Source organism: Tiliqua scincoides, chromosome 2 (assembly GCF_035046505.1).
Source record: "Tiliqua scincoides isolate rTilSci1 chromosome 2, rTilSci1.hap2, whole genome shotgun sequence".
NCBI lineage: Eukaryota > Metazoa > Chordata > Lepidosauria > Squamata > Scincidae > Tiliqua > Tiliqua scincoides.
In genome coordinates this window covers 156,309,460-156,328,439 of record NC_089822.1, presented here as the reverse complement: position 1 = coordinate 156,328,439, position 18,980 = coordinate 156,309,460, and the positions used below count along the sequence as shown (strand labels likewise).

At 42.9% G+C, this 18,980-nt stretch overlaps 1 protein-coding gene and 1 pseudogene across 1 annotated transcript; one reads left to right on the top strand and one right to left on the bottom strand.

The window, feature by feature from the left end:
• Window positions 1-119, top strand: LOC136643192 (5S ribosomal RNA; annotated as a pseudogene).
• A 2,175-nt stretch (window positions 120-2,294) lies between these two features.
• LOC136641777 (E3 ubiquitin/ISG15 ligase TRIM25-like) lies at window positions 2,295-15,544 on the bottom strand. The gene is made up of 6 exons (XM_066617804.1): window positions 14,960-15,544; window positions 12,065-12,160; window positions 10,775-11,008; window positions 6,306-6,468; window positions 5,705-5,767; window positions 2,295-2,833 (listed from the first exon to the last, which is right to left on the bottom strand). The coding sequence occupies exons 1-6, from the start codon at window positions 15,542-15,544 to the stop codon at window positions 2,295-2,297; spliced, it is 1,680 nt and encodes a 559-aa protein (XP_066473901.1).
• Between the last annotated feature and the right edge of the window lie 3,436 nt (window positions 15,545-18,980).

The following is an 18,980-nucleotide window of genomic DNA, read 5'->3' as shown; positions in this document are numbered from 1 at the left end:
GTCTATGTAACTGTTACCCTGCACATGCCCAATCTTGTCTGATCTTGGAAGCTAAGCAGGGTCAGGCCTGGTTAGTACTTGGATGGGAGACCGCCTGGGAATACCGGGTGCTGTAGGCTTATACCATAGTCTTTCGAGACTGAAGGTTGCCAACCATGTATTTGCTTCATTTTTATGCCACCACTTCTGCAAGAAGCTCAGGGTGGTGTGGTTTACCTGATTCTCTCCCCTACCCTCCATTCAAGCCTCACAACAAAACAATCCTCTGAGGTAAGTTAGACTGAAAAATCACAACAGACCCAGATTGCCTTGAGAGGTTTGCAGCTCTGAACCCAGATTTGAACTCAGGTCTCCCCGGTCACAGTCCAGTGCTCTCTCTATAGCATCACATTGACTTGTAGAAGTACAACACAATGCGACAACTGGCTAATTACAGGACTGTGAAGTCACATGTGAAATTAAATAAAACATTTTCTCACCCCAGATGGGACTTGAAGCCACAATCCCTGGCATAGGAGGCCAGTGCCTTATCTATTAGGCCACTGCGGCTATGGCTAAAAAAATAATAAGGCATGGTAGAGGTTGAGTCCAAATCTCCACAAAGCCCAGTGATATTCTGCATACTTACATATGGAACTGTAGTTTTAGAACCATGGGATGCGTCAGATTATATTTTGCTGCAAGTTCATCATGTTCCTCCAGTCCTGGGCAGGCAGTACTGGGCTGTAAGCTACGTTTAGGGTTCCTCATATTTAGCGTCACACGTATACAATGCCACTAATCCAAATTCCACACTGAGAAAGCTGAACCGTGTGTACACAACTCAAATGAAGCAGACATCTATTATTCCTTCTGCTTAGTTTATTTTCTGTGCCAGTGCCAGGCTCCACACTTATACAATGTGGCCTGAACTGCAGATTGCACACAGCCCTGCCCTTCTCTGCAGTGTAGGAAAGATTTTCTTGGCTCTCCAGGCAGAAGGAACTTGCAGGGCTGAAGGCACTGTATTTGATTTATCAAATTTCTGTATAGCTAGTCTCACTAGTGTGAAGATGGACAAACTAGGAGTCCCTGCCTTGTGGTGGTCTCCCCCACCCCCAAGGCAAAAGCAGCAAAAGCCAGTAGATGCCAATATTTTACTAACAAAATGGGGTGGACTTGGTAGGGTTGGTTAGGAGTGACCTTTCAGCTCCCATGTTCATTGGGGTGCCAACATGGACGGAAACTATTCCTGGAGATTTCTTTTTACAACAGGACAATGTCATTAACCTGAGGAGACTCTATTAAAACCTGTAGATTTGTTTTTGCTGGGCACTGGGAGATTGATGTTGATACCTGGAGACTCCAAGCCAATACTGGAAGGTTGGCAACCTTATACAGATGTTGGCAACCTTATACAGATGTAACACTGATTCACCTCATCAGGGATACCTACAGCACAGAATCAAACTGGTTTAATCATCATTTCCTCATCCCGGGGAACTCTGGGGACTATAGTTCTGTGAAGGACAACTAGTGTTTATCAGTGCTCTCACCAGATGACAGTTCCCAGGATTCTTTGGGGAAAACTGTGTGACTGTTACTTTGATACAACACCAACAGGTTACATTCAAAACTTATTTTGCATGAACAGAAGACATTTCTGTTGCAATCATTTGCAATAATCATTCCAGGAACCCAAGGAAATGTAATCCTGTGAGTGGGAACAGGGATCTCCAGCAGAGAAATGTTGTAATCTGTTGCAAAGCAGGGGAAGGGAAGAGAGTCACTGGTTCTGCTCGCCTGGCATAGCCCCAGTACTACATGCCATCCTGCTTTGAAGGATGCCCAGTCTTCAGAACCAGAGTTTGGGGGGGGGGGGCTACCAGAGCCGCCGTGGGGAAGAGAGGGCTGGAAAATCCCTTGCAGAAATGTGCTTCTGTCCACACCCTGTTGGGTTAAACTCCAAACAAATTGTTGTCTTGTATATGCCCATCAAAACCAGTCCTAAAACCAATCAGGAGTAGGTGATGCTCTGGTGAGGCCTATCTGAAAACCAAAGGAGAAGGCTAGAATAACCTAGTAGTTATTCTCTCTCAGTTCCAAAGCAGAGCTGAGCCAGAGCTGAAAATCGAGATCTCACAGAACAATCTCAACTGCAAACAAGGCTCATAGCAGCATTTGCTTCTGCTTGTAGATATGTGATCTTTTTGAAAAATGAAGAGTCCTGCCCCAGCAGTAATGAGATAAAAGAACATTTTATCAGCAACAACAAAATTCTCCTTGGCTAAGGAGTTTCCTCTTTTTTTTTGCCACTACTCTGGGTGCTGCTTCAAAGTAATAGATGCCCCGCTGCTCACCATAGCAGCTGGGTACAGAGGCTCCGTGAATGTGGTAAGGAAACGGTACATGAGGTTCACGGTGCTGGCGATGCCATAAAATGTCAAAGAGCCGGCAGCATAGTCTAGCAAGACCCCAATGTTCTTGTAGAAGCTGCCTTTCACCACATTCTGGATATTATTGTGCCAAACGGAGAACTTTTCCGAGTCCCATTCCAAGCACCACGAGTTGTTATTCCTACCCAGCAGATAGAACATGCATCCTTTCTCGGTCCTGTGCCTGTAGTTGTAGGTGACCCCCAAGCCCAACCACGCATTGGAAATCTCCGCCTCCCAATAATGGCAGCCCTCACAAAGGCTACGGGTGCACAAGAGCTGTGGCCAGTGGTTGAATCCTTGGCTGGGTTTGGAGTAGTTCTCCAACAAGATCCCCATGTTCAGCACAGAGTGGGTCTCTTTAAAGAGGAAGAGCTCTTCATTGGCAGTGCTGGCATCAAAATTCAGATTGCAATAATCTGTTTCAGGAACAGCAAAAAAGAAAAGGAAAAAGTGTCAAAAGGAAGCAAACCAGAAAGGAGGAGAAAGAGGAACAGACCAAGAATCCACAAAGCCAATTTCTAAAACCAGAGTCACTGGGTCTAGAAGAAATCTACAAATAACTTACTGTGGCCTCTTGCCCAAAGGAGAAACCTCCACAAATTGTCCCATATCCAGACTACACAGCAATCCTCCTACAGGGAAAGCTAGATTAACCTGATCATTTATCTCATGTAGATCTTTCCTTCCCTAAAAAGCTCAGAGAAGCAAGACTGGGGCATGCCTGTTTTTATCTTCACAATAACCCTGAGGGATGGGCTGTGCTAAGAAATGGCAATTGACTCAAAATTTATCCAGAGATTTCCTTGGATGGGGAGAGATTCAAATCTGGGGGCCAACCTGCACATCATGCTGAGTCTGTGACTTGTCCAATTTTTACATCTTGAACAACTGCCAGGGTGGTGGTGGGGACCGATCTCCCTAAATGAATTCTAGTGCTCAGCCCACTGCATTCCACTGGCTTTTTATAGTGTTTATCATGTGCCAGGAGCAGAGAGCAGCAGCAAACAAAGTGATCCATGTCAAAGGTGCCTGTCTGAGTAGAGGAAAAATTTAATAAAGCAATCCTGGTGGTGAAGGCAAGCGAGGCAGGCTGCAAGCCATAAGGAAAGGCCAAATCCCTGAGTTGCTGGCCAATCTGATTCCAGAGTACATATTCCTTCCCATTCCCAATATTATGATCAGTTGAATCTCGGCGATGAAGCAGAGTATTTCAAAACAAACAACCCTCCCCCCTTAAATACTTGGCCATCTAGACACATGCCTGTTACCCCAGTATGCTATGTTGTGCCATGGCAAGTGTTGATTTCCCCCCCCCCCGGGGGGGGAATACCCAATATCACATATTTTTGTTTACCTCAATAGGCTTCAACCAATGTCAAAAATAATAAAGTAACAATTATAACTTTAATCCAGGTCAATTTTTGAGCAATTTACATCCACTTTACTATCTAAGTGGGATAGTAATCCTGAATATTACACCTTTAGTTGATGGTAGCCTACTTTCTTTGGATTTTTCAGTTTTATCAATGGACCCATTTACAGTTAATTCTTACATCCATCTTAAAAAGAAAAATTCTTATGAAGTGGATCTATTTGTCAGATTCCAACCAGTCTTCCTCTGCTCTTAACAGAAGAAAAAGTCTGGCATGTGCAGCATATCCCCTCACAATCCTACCACCCTGAAATCTGAAACATTAGGACTGGGGTGCTTGGATTCCCCTTTACAAGCACAGACCTGTCACTAGGACAATTCTCACAGGAAGAGTTGGATCTCTCCAGTAGGTATGTTGACTAGGGCCGTAGTTGACCCCTCCCTTCCACCCAGGCTGTGTCTTGAATTTTCTCCCCACTCCAGCTGTGTAAAGAGTCAGCAGGATCTCAGTTCTGTTATACTGCATTATGCCTGGTCAGGCTGGCCTAGTTTCACCTTCAGCACAGTCTTTCCACATGACACTAAAAGCACTGCTGAATGGCTGTCTCATTCATGCTCATTAGCAAGGGTGAGTGTTGTCAAAAGTGGGATAGGAAATGCAAGAGTCACTGAAAAAATTTGCTCAAGCAAATGTAGGCATTATGTTCACCTTAAAAATCCGATTTAAGCTTCCATGCCTTCATTTAACATGGAACCAGGATATATATGGATAGCCTACAAGGAAGGAGTGTGAGACAGAAATTCTCTCTCTAGATTAGTTGAATAACTAGACACTTTCCTGTAGCAGCAACTATGCTCAGTTTAGACCAAATAAATTCAGCCAGTTCTGATCTGCTTGGCAGAATGTTCTGCCCTTCTTTGGAAATGGAGGGCTTTATTTCATGCAGAACTTGCAAAGTGGATGAGTCAAAATGGCTTATTTACATGCTGTTGTTTTTTGATGATGTAAAACTTAAATTCAAATTTAGAGACTGTCTTGAGTGACTTCCATTGTCAGGGCCTCACAATAATCTTCGGCATATAAATGCTGTTGTCAAAAATGCAGGATGACACCTATTCTCAGGTACAAGTGGGATTAGGCACAAGTGGATCATAAACCACAGTTAAGGATGAGTTAAATTGGCTCATTTACATGACCATAGCGACCAGGGTAAGTCAATTGAAATTCCCAGGTAAGTCAGTTCCTTGTCTGTGACCAGCCACTTGTGTGCAGCTTCCACATGCAAATTCATGATCAATTTACATCTCCTTTGAATTTTGGAGGAGTTGGGGGAAGCAGAACAATTGAAACCCCCCCCCCCAGAGTAAAAACAAAGGTTTAGTTTGTATTTGGGCTGAGTTCACTAGACCACCCTGTCTTTTGCCATTGATTCTCTCTCATGCATTAGAGGAGCAAAGGTCAATGTGAATTTCACTAAGCACAACATACCACTGTGCTTTTGGAATTTTATTTATTCTTATGGTCTGGCCTGACATCTTTATGGTCTGGTGTTTTATACTTTGCATTTTTCCCTTTTTGTTTCCTATTTCTTGGTTGTCCTACATATGCTTTTGCATCTCAATCAATGGATTGATGGCATGTGCATCTCAGCTAAAATGCTATCATTGCAGGACTGTAGCAGAGCAGAGTTTAGAAAATACCTACATATCCTGAGCAGGCTACTTCCAGTAATTGTAAGCAGTCATGCCATTCTTCCACAAGCATTCTACTCCCTTGGGCTGTGGCAAATCCCACCCCCCAATCACTGTAACAACTTTAGCTTTTGAGGTCTGTTGGTTTACAACCCTGCCGACTTCCACAGTTTAAAACGTCCCTGGACAACAGTAAGAAAATGAATGAAACTGCAGCACCTACGCTTTAGAAGGCTCTTCTGGTCTGTGGGTGCTGGTATCACTTCATAGGGTACCATTGTGATCCCTGAAAGACAAAAGGGGCTGAAGTTATTTCATTGGAGTGGGTGGGTGAGTGTGTGTGTGAGAGAGAAACACATATCAACAGCCATGAGCAGTCCTGATTTGATCTTAATTTTTTAAGCTGCCTGTCCACTCTTCATCATTTTGCAATTACATTCTTAATTTTCATCAGGCTATAATTCTCTGCACGTTTACCAGGGAGGAAGCCCCACTGAAGATAGTGGAATTCTTCTGAGTAAAGACAAATGGGGTTACACTGCAAATCTGTAGTCGCATAATGATTGGGTCCTTTGGCATCTTAAAGCCTCAACAAATGTCTTATGTGATGAGCTTTCTCACCATCTCTTGCTCTTCCCATGAATTTGCCTTAATGGTGGCAAGAGACCAGCAAGGGTTTCTTTACTCAGTTGCTTTCACCCATTCATTTTAAGCAGGGAATAGGCAAAAGTTGCATTGGTCAGAAACAAAAACTAGAGTAACCTGGCACAGACTGCAAGCAAGATAGCTTTGCAAAGGAGCCTCCCGCAGACCAGCTTACTCACCTTTCTGAAGGACTTTGTTAATAAAGCAGAGTCCAACCATGGACAGCTGAGTTTTCAAGTCAACCAGTGTCTGTTTCAGCCCTACAAAACTAGTGGGTTCCTCACATTTCAGACCAATCAATGCTTCTGGGCAGCCAGACATTGCCTTTACTTTCGAGAAGTCCTGTGGGAGCAATCAAGAGATGAAACTATGACAATTCAGCAGAAAGTTTTGAGATTAAAGAATTTGGATCTCCTTGGCACTGAAATTGGACAACTTTTGCTTATTTCATTGGGGCAGAGTCTCTAACTATCCAATAGGTGCTTTCAGATGTGTTTGAACCTCTCTGAATAGAAAGGCCCCCAGCATGTAGAGGTATTTAACATGATGCATACCTCTGGAAAATTAATAGTTTAGGTTATTTCATTATACTGTTATAATCGTCATAGATTATTATTAAAAATTCATTAGTTTCTGTAATTTCTGACTCAGTACAGAAATATCGAAAACAACTATGAACATTTTTGTAGCATTTTTCCTTTCTGATTCTTTAGAGAATAGTGGCTAGACCTGTCATAATATGTACCTGCTTATCTCTTTTCAGTATTCTATCCAGGAAGTGGGCTGTTCAGTAGGTAGACTGATGAGGAACTATAGTATATGTTAACCTGACATTTGCATGTTCCTAAACCTAAATTCCCCAAGATAGCAAAAATGCAAAACATTTTCAATGGAAGGGACACTTCACCCCCTTCTACCCTCTAATTTCCCCCAGCAAAGATGATTTTTATCCCACTGCCAGCAGGTCCTGCTTTCATTTGTGAAACTTGGATAGAGAAAATATCTATTTATTATTATCTATTTAATATCTGTTTAAAAATAACACAACTGGGAGATTTGCTGGGGAGACTCCATAAGTGGCAGAAGGGTGAAGCCTACCTCAGTGTTGCTGTAAGATTAAAACACTGCTTTGGAGCCCCCAGAGGAAAAGCAGGATACAAATGCAAGTAACAAATAATAATCAAAGATATCCTTTACACATAAATGCCTACCACTTGGAAATGGACAACATCACTGGAATATCATCCACACCATGGCCACCACTGCCAACAGGTCCTGGGACATCAGGGGTTTGGTCAGTGGGCCCTTTAATGGATATGAGCTCTTAATCAGAGTCTCACCTGGCCAACATCTAATGCCACCCTGAATATCACTAAGTACTGCTATTGCGCTATGGGCTAAATCTTAATGATTCCAGCTGTTTGTATCTAGTCAAATTCACCTCTATGCAGTGAGTCTATCCCTAGCTTTAACTTCAGTTTGTGCCAATATACAATGACAGTGGTGCAGAGACTGTTTTCTCATAGGATATCTCATAGGATATCAAGTAACCTGATATGGATTCTGTGTTATCATTTGACCTCTCAGTGAAACCCCTCCCAGCTGTTCAAGCACCAAATACATTTTGCATCTCTTGACATTTTAATAGCAAAGGAGGATTTTCAGTAGCTACTGGCTGGCAATTTTAAAATCAGCAGATGCTGAAAGAGCACTTAAGAGCAGGGGCAGATGACAAGGGGCTGGGAGGGTCACATGAAGTCTCTTGCACAAGGCAGCTCTGTATGTTGTGAAGGGAGCTGTTGCCAGCACTGGGCTCAGGACCCAAAACCGGCATGAAGTGTGTTTTGTAAACATGCAAGAAAGGTGACTGAATGATGGGCAGGTGATGAAAGTCTGGCCATGCAAATATGCCCTCTGCCCTCCTCTGTCACACTTGTTCCTGGATCTCTTCTGAACAGAAGAAAGGTGAAGAAGTGGTGGGGGTATTTCCCTCCACAGAACAAAGAGACTCTCTCTCTGCCTCCTATGCTAATAAGGGAGTATGGGTAGCAACAGGCTGGAGGGAACCTTGTCCATTCTAAGGGCCAAGAATGAGAGAAAAGAGTTCCAAGGCCCTTGGAAATGGCAGATTCTTCAGCAGTACTCCCTCTTCTCCCATCTGTGTCCCCGTCAATTCTCTTGAGATGACAAAGGGCCCAATCCTATCCAATTTTCCAGCCCTGGTGCAGCCACAATGCAGGGCCATGGTAAGGGAACAAATGTTCCCATACCTTAAGGAGGCCTCTGTGACTGGTGCCCCACCACAAGATGCAGTGCACGCCCCATTGGCACAGCTGCACCGGCACTGGAAAATTGGATAGGATTGGGCCCAAACTCAGTAGTACAGCACAAACTTTGCTAGCAGGGAATCCCAGTTCCATACTTTGGCATCTCCAGCAAAAAGACCTCTGGCAGTAGCAGGTCTTGAGAACCCTTGCAGAACCCCTGTCGGTCAGAAGGTTGAGTTATGTTAGGTGGACCAGTGGTCTGACTGGGGGCCAAGTTGTATATGACAATAAACCCACCATTTAAGAGTTAAAATATGGAAGTGGACAGGAAGTGGGCCTTACAGAATGTGGAGTCAGTAATAAACATATTCCCCATGCTGTTTTCTTGACAAAAATCCTCCACTGAAGCCGATGTTTTCAACAAATAGCCTCAATATAAGACAGCTCCATATATATATGTTTCCTTCTGCCATTCTAAATGCACTGCATTTTCTAGTCACATTTATTTGTCCACCACCAAACGTCTTATTACAAAACTAGATTGACTAAAGTCATAGGAAGGGTCAGCAGTTTCCAAACCAAGCCTGTTCCCAATTCCAAACTGAAATTCTGTGCCAAGAAAATACAAAACATTCATGAATAAATCAATCTTATTTTTCTTTTCGAACGTCAAGGAAATAATAGAATAAATTACGCAAAGCGCATAGTTGCATAAATTCACCACAATTATTCTCACTGCAGAGCTGGTGTAGTGTCATGAAGTGGCTAAAAGCCTGACCCAATTCTATCCTCCCCCCAATTGGGGCGTTTGCACTGAGAAGGTTCACTCTGTATCCAGCAGGGAAGGCAGAGTGGGAGGCTTTGGAAGCGAAAGAGAATTTAAACCCTCTTTCCCCTCCATAAGCTTCCTGCCCCTCAATGTGTCTCCTCAGACCTGTGTCAGCAAAATTGCTGGCACGTATCTGAAGAGAGAAAGGGGGAAAGGAGCTGCTGCCAGAGAGGATAGGATCCAGCGCATGCTATTGCCACCGGATCCTCCACCTCCCGCAGCCCAGTTTCTTCCCCTCCCCACCGAGTTTTACTTCCCTTGCCCCGTTCTGCCCTTCCACCCCCTCCCTGCCTCCCCCTACTACTTTACCTTCCTCTGTTGATGCATGTGGAAAGGCTCTAGCCTTCCCACCAGTGCTCCAGCACTGGTCAGTGCACTGCCAGAGCGCACTTTACAATCGTTTTTTGCTAGTCACCATCAGCAGAACAAGCATTTAGCTGGTGGTGAGTCCCAATAGGACTGGGCTGTAAAAGACTGAGTTGTGAATCAGGTCTTCCTGGTTCAATTTTGCCTCCAATGTGAACACACCATGTGGTCTTAAATAAGCCACTTTCTAAACAGAAATATGGAGATATATATGCTGTATATATTTATTTATTTAAAGATAAATAAAGATATAATTTATTTAAAGATATCAACAGTACCTGTGAAGGGCTTGAACATCAGGCAGCACTATGAAAATGCTCATTAATATTTTCCCCTACAACTCAGAAGATTTTGGTAAAGCCTTCGATGTTGAATACAAAAAGAGCTAGAGATGGAGGGGTGGTCATTCTGTGGGAAAGAGGACTTCCACTTGGAATGAACCAAGAAGCAGAGTCTGCAGACTCTAAAGACAACAAAAGACTGTAAGTCTTTATTCTCCATAAATGGCTGTATGTCTTTCATAGCTGTGCTTTTTTTTCCACAGGTGAGTGCTTAACTTGGCCTATACTAAAAAGGTAAAGTGAGTGTGTAGATGACTGCAGCTTTAGTGTCACAAAAGATAGTGTCCTGACTCTTAACCATAACACGATTGGATCAGGGAGATGTTTTCAATACTGTACTAAGGCACCAGAAGTGGCTTTTGGCCCAGACATAGAGAGAAGGGCAGGCTCTGAGATGAGGAATTAAAAGAATCAAAGGCAAGAGACTGTCCTCAGTGGTGGTACCAGTCTAAGCAACCATTATTTATTATCTGCCTTATCTGTAGACAGGTTTCCTTCTCCTTACAACAAGCTTGTCTGATAGGACCTTATGATACCAGTTTTATGTACAGGAAATGTGAATGAATATAGTGATGACCTGTACAGGAAATGTGAATGAATATAGTGATGACCTTAATTCAACGATTCCATAAATGAGTGGCTTCTCTCAAGGCAAATGCTTGATCCACTGGACCACACTGGTGACTAGTAGAAAGACCCATTATACATTTTTGCCTATGGCTCTACAAAAATCAAGATAATCAGGGCTAGGCTGCTAACCGTGCTGCCAGATCATGCAAGCAAAGGGCAGGTGACAGTGGCTCTGACTGTACTCCAATCTCAGAGTGGAATAAAATGAACTTTACCTGCAGGAACTGTTTGTCACTAGGGTCATCAACAAGAGTCACCAGCCACATATTCTGCTGTTTGAGATCAGCCAGTTGCTCTTGCCTGTGCTGAATGGAATTTCCCATGCCAACTAAGGCAGATCTTTCTTCTTGATCTATAAAGTCCATCACCTTGGTTTGTAATCGTTTGAGCTCTTTCAGTACCTCGGCAAAGGCCCGATTCACTTCATCTCTGGCGGTTTTCACCACTTTCTGAAAGGGACCAGAAACATCACGCTCACTATATTGTCTTCACTTACCCCCGGTTCTCATTTTGTCACACTCTGTGGAATTCTTGGGCTGGATTGTTAATTATAATTAGGAACCACTTTGGAACCTATTTGACCCATTTTGATTAGACAATACAGGTCATCTGTTCAGAAACCCCCAGTGGATTAAAAAAATCAGTGGATACCAAATCAGTGGAAAAATAGCTTTAAAGGCCCACTTCCAGGTTTCTTGCTCCGCCATTGTTGCCCCAGAATGCATTGGTATAGACACTATACCACATTCATCCACTAGATGGGGTGAATACTAGAATCTAATGGAATGAAATTGTAATTATTTAACAGCAGGAAGGTAGAAAATTGAATTTTGGTGCTTTTCTTCTTTGTTACAAGGCATTTAAAGGTAGATTGTGGTATCAGTGGTGAGTCAAATCAGTGGATGCCAAATCAGTGGGATACCGAGATCCCATCTGTACAAGCTTCTCAGCAGTGTAAGCTCCAAAGAGGTTTTGCTAGTTTCCAGCAGAAGAGAATGTATGCAGAGCTGATTGGCTGGGGACTTGCGATATCATGCTTCTGTTCCAGTAAGGGGAAGAGCAATGTTGGAGGGCAACCCCCCCCCCCAGAGCGGCCTCAGTGCTGGAGGAAGAGGCCTCCTCTTCCAAGACCACTCCTTTTCATTTCTTCAGTTTGGCCAGATAAACCAACAAACTTGAATTGCAGCGTTTGTGTGTATGTGCATGCGTGCATACTCATTCCCCCCCCCCCTGCCACAGTTGTGCTTGGCCTGAAGGCCCCCTCAGACTCTGGTGCCAGCCCTACAGATACAGCTCTCAGCCAATCAGGAGATCAAGCTGGGAGCCAGTTAGAGCCATGGGTACTTGATAGAATAGCAGAGACTTCCAAAATGTACAGGTACGTATATATCCCACACAAGGAATGGTAGTACAACATTGAGTGGCAATGTGCCCCTGAATCTGCATCCATCCTGTTTTGTGTATTCAACTCCTTTTTCTAGCTCTATTCTCAGAAGCTTTCTCACCATAAGATAGTTCACTCTCCCCCTGTGCTGCTGACTGTCCAGTGCCAACATCAAGATCTGATTTTCCACATTGGCATGCACTCTTCTGACCTCGACCTGGGGAAAACATAATTAATATGTGAAAGCAGCATCTTGGGCACTTCATATACACATGTCATCTGAGGCCCTGCTTCAGATGTCCCAGTTGTCAGAAGTGTGGCAGGCCTTCACAAGAGGCAGGCTCTTTTCAGTAGTGGTTTCAGAACTTTAGAACAGTGTTCCTCAACGTTTGTCCCCTGCTGTACCACTTCGAATGGTACACCTATTGGAAGTACCACCAGAAGTTAAGTAGTGATGAGGTCATCGCCAGGTACTTTTTAATTGGGAGACCAGACACAACATGACAAACACCAGTAAAAGGCTCAGAGCAGATGGGAGGGCTTTTTTGAGCTCTGCCCACCAAGCCTCCTACTGCTGCTTGTCGCATTGCTGGTCTCAATGCCAGGTGGCGGAGGGTTCTGCGAGTACCACTGGACACTATCTCAAGTACCCCCAGTAGTACAAGTACCACTGGTTGAGAAACACTGCTTTAGAACACTATTTGTGTGGGGGATGGATGGACACCAGATAATTGTGTGGGAGAATTGTGCTATAATTCTGTAGAAGTGGTTCCCAACCTGGGGCACGTGTACCCCCAGGGGTAGTTGATTGGACTTTTAGAGGTACTCAGTAAAGAAGCGAGTAATGGTGGAAAACAGCAGGTCTGTATTAGAATGACTTGTGGTGCTGGCAAGGCAGGAATGAAGGCAGTTAGCTGGCTGCAAAAAGCCTCACCAACTTCTAGTTTTTGGTCATCAATTTGTATATTATCCGATACAGATTAGTGGTTGAAAACTGGTACAGTAAAAGAGCTGAAACATAATGTGGAAAATGATCAATCACTAAGAAGTTCTCAGGACGTGCCTAATACTTTGATACAAAACAGTGAAAAGGCACAGTCTTCAGTTCTTCAAACAGGTAAAAAAACACAATACTGTGATTAAATACATGAAGTATGGGTGTTTAGTATTTAGGAGATGAGGACTGTCCTAAGCCCCAGTGTGTAGTGTATGGGCAAGTATTATCCAATGTTAGCATGAAACCTTTTCTACTATTGTGGCATTTACAAAATGCCACCTATACAAACAAAGATATGGAGCTAGTGGATATGGCTCTCTCTTCTTATGCCTTCATAAAAAATAAATACCGAAGTAAGCGGGACGCAGTTCCAGATTTAAGACTGTATCTTACATCAGTTGAACCTGATTTTTAAAAACTATGTGCCTCAAAACAAGCTCAAGGATCACACTGAGCATTTGTTATGTATAAAATATTTGCTGTGTGTTTTATACAAATTATTCCATTGCTTTTTAATCCCATTATTGGGCCATTTATTTACAATTACAACATATAAATTTGAAATAACAGCCACTATGTCAATTTACAGGCATTTTGCTAATATGAGGGGTACAGTTGATGGACATGGGCTGCCAAGGGGTATGCAAGTGAAAAAAAGGTTGGGAACCACTTCTCATGTCTACAGATGTGTAATCTGCACATCTGAGAATTAGAGGGTATGACAGCATCATCAGTAAGGATACCTTGTTAGGACAGGAGAGTGTTAACATTTTCATGACAATGGCAATCTATGAAGGATTCTGTTTTAAGCATTGCAAATTGAATTCTCTTTCTGCTACAGACAGGGCAGTGGGGGGGGGGGGGTATCGGTTTCAGATTCTGTCATGGATTGCTGAATATGGTCTGCAATGCAGTAAAGAGTACTGTAGCTGCGTGCAAAAGAATCTGTGCTTACTTAAAAAATGCAAGTAATTTCCTAGCCCTCTGGGTACAAGGATAAAACTGTGTGTAGTTTCAGTAAAAAGTTGAGAAAAAAAGTAATCAGAGCATGACCACCTTTGTTCAGTCTCCTCTCACTGCCACTGAGATATTTTGCCTCAGAGATATACTTGCAGAAAACTTGTGAGATTTTAAGGGGGAGAAGTAGGAAACTGGAATGCAAGCCACCAGTACAGACTGAAAATACATGATAAGCATGAGACACATGCACAGACGACAAAGGGCAGAACCGGTTCCTGCATCTGCAAGGAATAAAGATTTGTTCCTACTGATAGAAAAAGGAGAAACTTTGAGAAAGGAAATCAGGTATATGGTGGGGTCAGCTACTGAAAGCTCCAGGGTCAAGTCGGGCCCATAAGGTGCAATGCCTTTTTTACCCCTGCAGTTTCTAAACCAGTTGTTTAAGTGGCACCTGTGGTATCCACAACTTGTTGGCAAGCAATTTTAAGTGAGAATTAGTTATTGAGCCTACAATCCTGCACACACTTTCCTGGGAGCATAGCATTGCTAGGAGGTTCCCGGGAGGGGGGTGCTGGCCGCACCAGGTGATGCGCACGGGGGGTGACACCAGCACTGGCCAAAACTGTTAAAATTCCAATTTTTAGGAATAATACCATCATGTTATATATCATTTGATGCGCTGTTTCATGAAGAATGCAATGAAACAAAAGATGTTGACATATCTCTATTCTATCAAAAGTTATAGCCAAAAACCCAGCATGGCGGGGTGATGATGTGTTGACACGCCCACCACCTGGGACATTGCCATGTCCACTGCATGGGCGGTAGTGACATGGGGGTATGGGGCATGGGGTATGGGGCATGGGGGTAGATCATGGGGGTGACATGCTGGCCTCCCACACTGGGTGATGTAAACCCTAGTGACGCCACTCCCTGGGAGTAAGTTCCACTGAACACAATGGATCTTACTTCTGCATAGGCCATGTGTTATCTACTTCTCAAAGCTGCCTTCTAGGAAAATTAGACTTTGCTTGGTGTGTTTCAAGGCACAATACTCACTTCTTTCTTGATCCTTTCATCCTTTAGAGAGATGGCTTCATGATTCTTGTGCTCCTCCCGGACACAGATCTGGCAGATGAACTTGCCTTCCATTTTACAGAATAGCTCTAGCAGTTTGCGATGCTTTAGGCACATCTTGTCCTTCAGGTCACGGACGGGTTCTACCAGCTGGTGGTTCTTAAAGGTCTTGTCATCATAGTGAGACTGGATGTGGTTCTCACACAAGGCAGCCATGCAATGCAGGCAAGACTTGATCGCCTTGAGCTTCCTGGGGCAGCAGAAATCACATGGGACGTCCCTTGGACCTGCCAGCTTCCTTGACCCCTGTGCCTCTTCTCGCGAGAATTTCATGGTGATTTCTCCTAGGGTGATGTTTTTACGGAGCTGAGGTCTTGAGTTGAAGGGCTCACGACATTGAGGGCAGTAGGGTTGTTCCCCAATCAAGGCCTGGTGGTCCCAATAAACCCTCAGGCAATTCATGCAGAAGTTGTGTCCACAGGCGGTAGTGACAGGGTCTCTGAACACCTCGAGGCATATTGGACACACAATGTTGTCCTCCAGGAAACGAAAGCCCGTCTTGCTCATGGAAACTTTTTGGCTGGGACTCTGCCAATATAACTAGGCTTGCAACACTCTGGAAAGCAGGGCTGGCACCTATTTTAATTTGTTTATAAAAAAGCATAGTGGATTAATTGCATGAGGTACAATTGACTTGACTATAACACGTAGATCAGCAGATGCATAAAACAGTAGTTCTGACAAAAAAAAGGATGCTTTCTTGTTTTTAGAAGATATTAATTAATCAATATGTTAATTACCATCTTTCCTGTGTGTGAGAAAAGGCAATGGCTCTACCAAGACTGTACCTGGCTGTCAGCCAAGATTTTTGTAAGGACTTGCATAATTAATTCTTTTAAAAATGTAGATATAAAAATGAAATGTGTTGCCCAGTTTATCAGGTGCACCATTTTAGTCAATCCAAAGGTTTGAGTGTTTGTTTTTTAAAAAATGAGTTACTATAACCACTTAATTCAGCCCTAAAGCTAAAAGAGGCAGCTTTAATGGTCACACATTCACTCACCTTTAAGCACTATTCTGTAGAAAGCGTTCGATTACAACCTGAAATGTTATCCTGTAATGAAATATATGGTGTTCTTAAGCCTAAAGGCACTGATGACTGTAATCCAGACTGGATATATGTCAAAGAGCTGCTGTGTTTTCTTTGTGCTTTATTATGTTTTGAGCTATTGCGTTTTTACTGCTATACTTTAGGCCTTGCTGTTGTATGTATTTATTATGGTGACATTGATACAAAATAGACAATGCATGATGTAAATCCCCAAAATAAAATAGAACATAAAAATTAACAGATCTATTTGGAAATTCAAAATTGGGTCTGGGATAATCCCTTCATCTCCTGTGTCTGGGTTGACCGAATCACACGGTGTAGGAATGGTCAACTTGCAAAATGTTTTACAAATGCGTGAAATCTAAAATAAGCAGGCCTACGTGCACTGGGCTGAGAACAAATTCAGGGCAGAGCAGTCAGAATCTACATACAGGTAGCCTACCATTCAACTGTAGTAAATATTAATAATGCTTCTACAGTGTACCCACTTAAATAAGGGCCTAGTGCTTATCCGTTATCACGTTCAAAGGTACTTTGTCTTGGCTTTAATACTAGAAGGCAGGAGACAATTTACTTCTTAAGGTGCCACTGAGGAAAGCTCTGGAGGCAGAATTCTACTCATTTCTGCCCGTAAAACAACTGGAGACTAATTTAGGAACTGGAGTTCATAAAATGACCTGGATGCTTGTTTGAGCAACCAGTGATCTGCAATTCACTGAGCAGAGAAGGAACAGCAGCCTCTCACTCATGGCATTGCCAGTTGTATCCAACAGATGGCCACTTTACTTGGAAATGACATCAGGTTTATCTGGGGCAGGGAGGGGACAGTACCCAAGTTCCTACTTGCACAGAGTATATAACACACAAGTTGCTTAGAAAATGTGCAGTGTAAGTGCTGCCTAGAATGTGCTAACTCTACACAACAAAGGGGAACAAAAGTGCTTTTAATCTGCAATATACACTGATGGGCAGATATCACTTCTTGCCTTGGGTACCCTAGAATAGAGTACTGTACTTCCACTCGTGGAAATGCATTAAATAAAATTGAAGGCACAACTTCACTCTTGACACACAAAGAGGTTTACTTTTACAGTAGGCAAGAGTAAGAATTACCTATCTCCTGTGTTTCCACACCTGTGTCTGATCTGTGCATATATTTTCATAGGAAGGCAGTCACCAGTAACTCAGAACAGTAGCTCGTGTGGAGATGCAACAGGCAGCCTCTTTCGAGGACAGAGGCATCTGCTGCACCTCTACTTTGGCTCATTCAGTCGCATCTGATACAGAAATACCAGACCACAATGGAGGTCAGTTGAAAGACTGGCAGAGTGAATCACGCAGAAGCGTAGTGGACAAACCTCCCCCCTCCCCAATAGATGGGTACTTGGGCCTCACAAAAGCCTCTGTTTAAGAAATGTATTTCTCAGAAGCCAGTGTGCTTTTCACACACTGAAATTATTGCTGTACCATATGAGCATAGACTAAAATATATAGGATAACTGTTGAAAGCTATTTGGAAATTGAATCCTTAATTCAGTGCAGGGGATCAGTGGTATTCTTTCCAGCAATAAAAACTGTGTGATCCTACAATTCAGAATATGAGTGAATTCTAATCAGTGCAACAAATCCCCAAGCTCACCTTGTCAGCAGAGATTCAAGATCACTCCTGGTGCTCTGTAACACTGAGAAATAATCTGGCAATATAGCAACTAGTTGACATTATTTGAAAGTCAACCTCCACTGCTCCATACACACGATAGATTGGAATCTCAACTCCAGTAACATCAAGTTTTGAGTTGTTTCTCTCTTGGCTCCACACAGCATCTCCCATTGAGGAGGGAAGGGTCTGTGTTTGCTAGGTGACATCACAGTTCAAACTGCAAGGGGGAGCTAAGCACTCTGGTTATGATGTCATTGCCCAGGCAGATTCAAATGAAACATTCATCTCAACTCTGTGCTGTCCTTGCAAGAATCTTACAGTTTAAGAGTCCATGCTGAGCTACTTAGCTCAAAAGAAACATGCTTCAACTTTTTACAAATGTTGTGACATCTCCCAAACTGCCAGACTTTTCAACTACTGCAGTGGTATTTAGAGGAAAGCAGCCCTTATGCCCCAATATTTCAGGATGAATTATTTACCTCCTAAGGAATACTGATGAAGCTGTCAATGTTTGTACAGCTCACCATCCTGCATCATAAATGATCCAATAAATCTTTCAACTAACCAAACTTGGGACCAGAACAAGAATGATAATCATGGATGATGTAGGATTTGGCATGCTGCCTCAGGCACCAAGAGGCCATGGATAGCCCTACCCAAATCAGATGAAATGATGTTAAGATAAGCATGCCTACCTTTGTAAGCTTACAGTAGTTGTCAATATAAGAGTAACAACTACAAAAAAAAAATGATCATGGTACCAATTTATTCAGAGCATTATTCTTTGCAACCTGTAAAAAGTTGAACTATGTTAACTGGAAATGAAACAGGCTTTGACAATATTACTATGACATAAAACTTTTAAATTAATGTACATCAAACATTCTCCAAACCAGAAAGGACAGTACCCTTGCAATTTCTCTACTTTTTTATAAAATCTAAACCGGCAGAAGTAAAAACTGGATTGCAACTATTTTTTTCCAGGCAAATAGGTGGCAATGCCACTTCAAGGGAAAATTCACAAGTTGCTCTATTTCAGTTATCCCTTATCCAGTCCTGACATTTGGCTATTTTATAGCTCTATCTTATGGTTAATGTGCAAAGTTTTATGAAGTTGGGACTAATTATAAAATCAAGATAATTATGACAATATTCAAGCATTACCCTCTGGTACAACTATTCTCCCTCACTGTCCTCTCCCCCACCCCATGCTTGCTATTTACATTGAAACA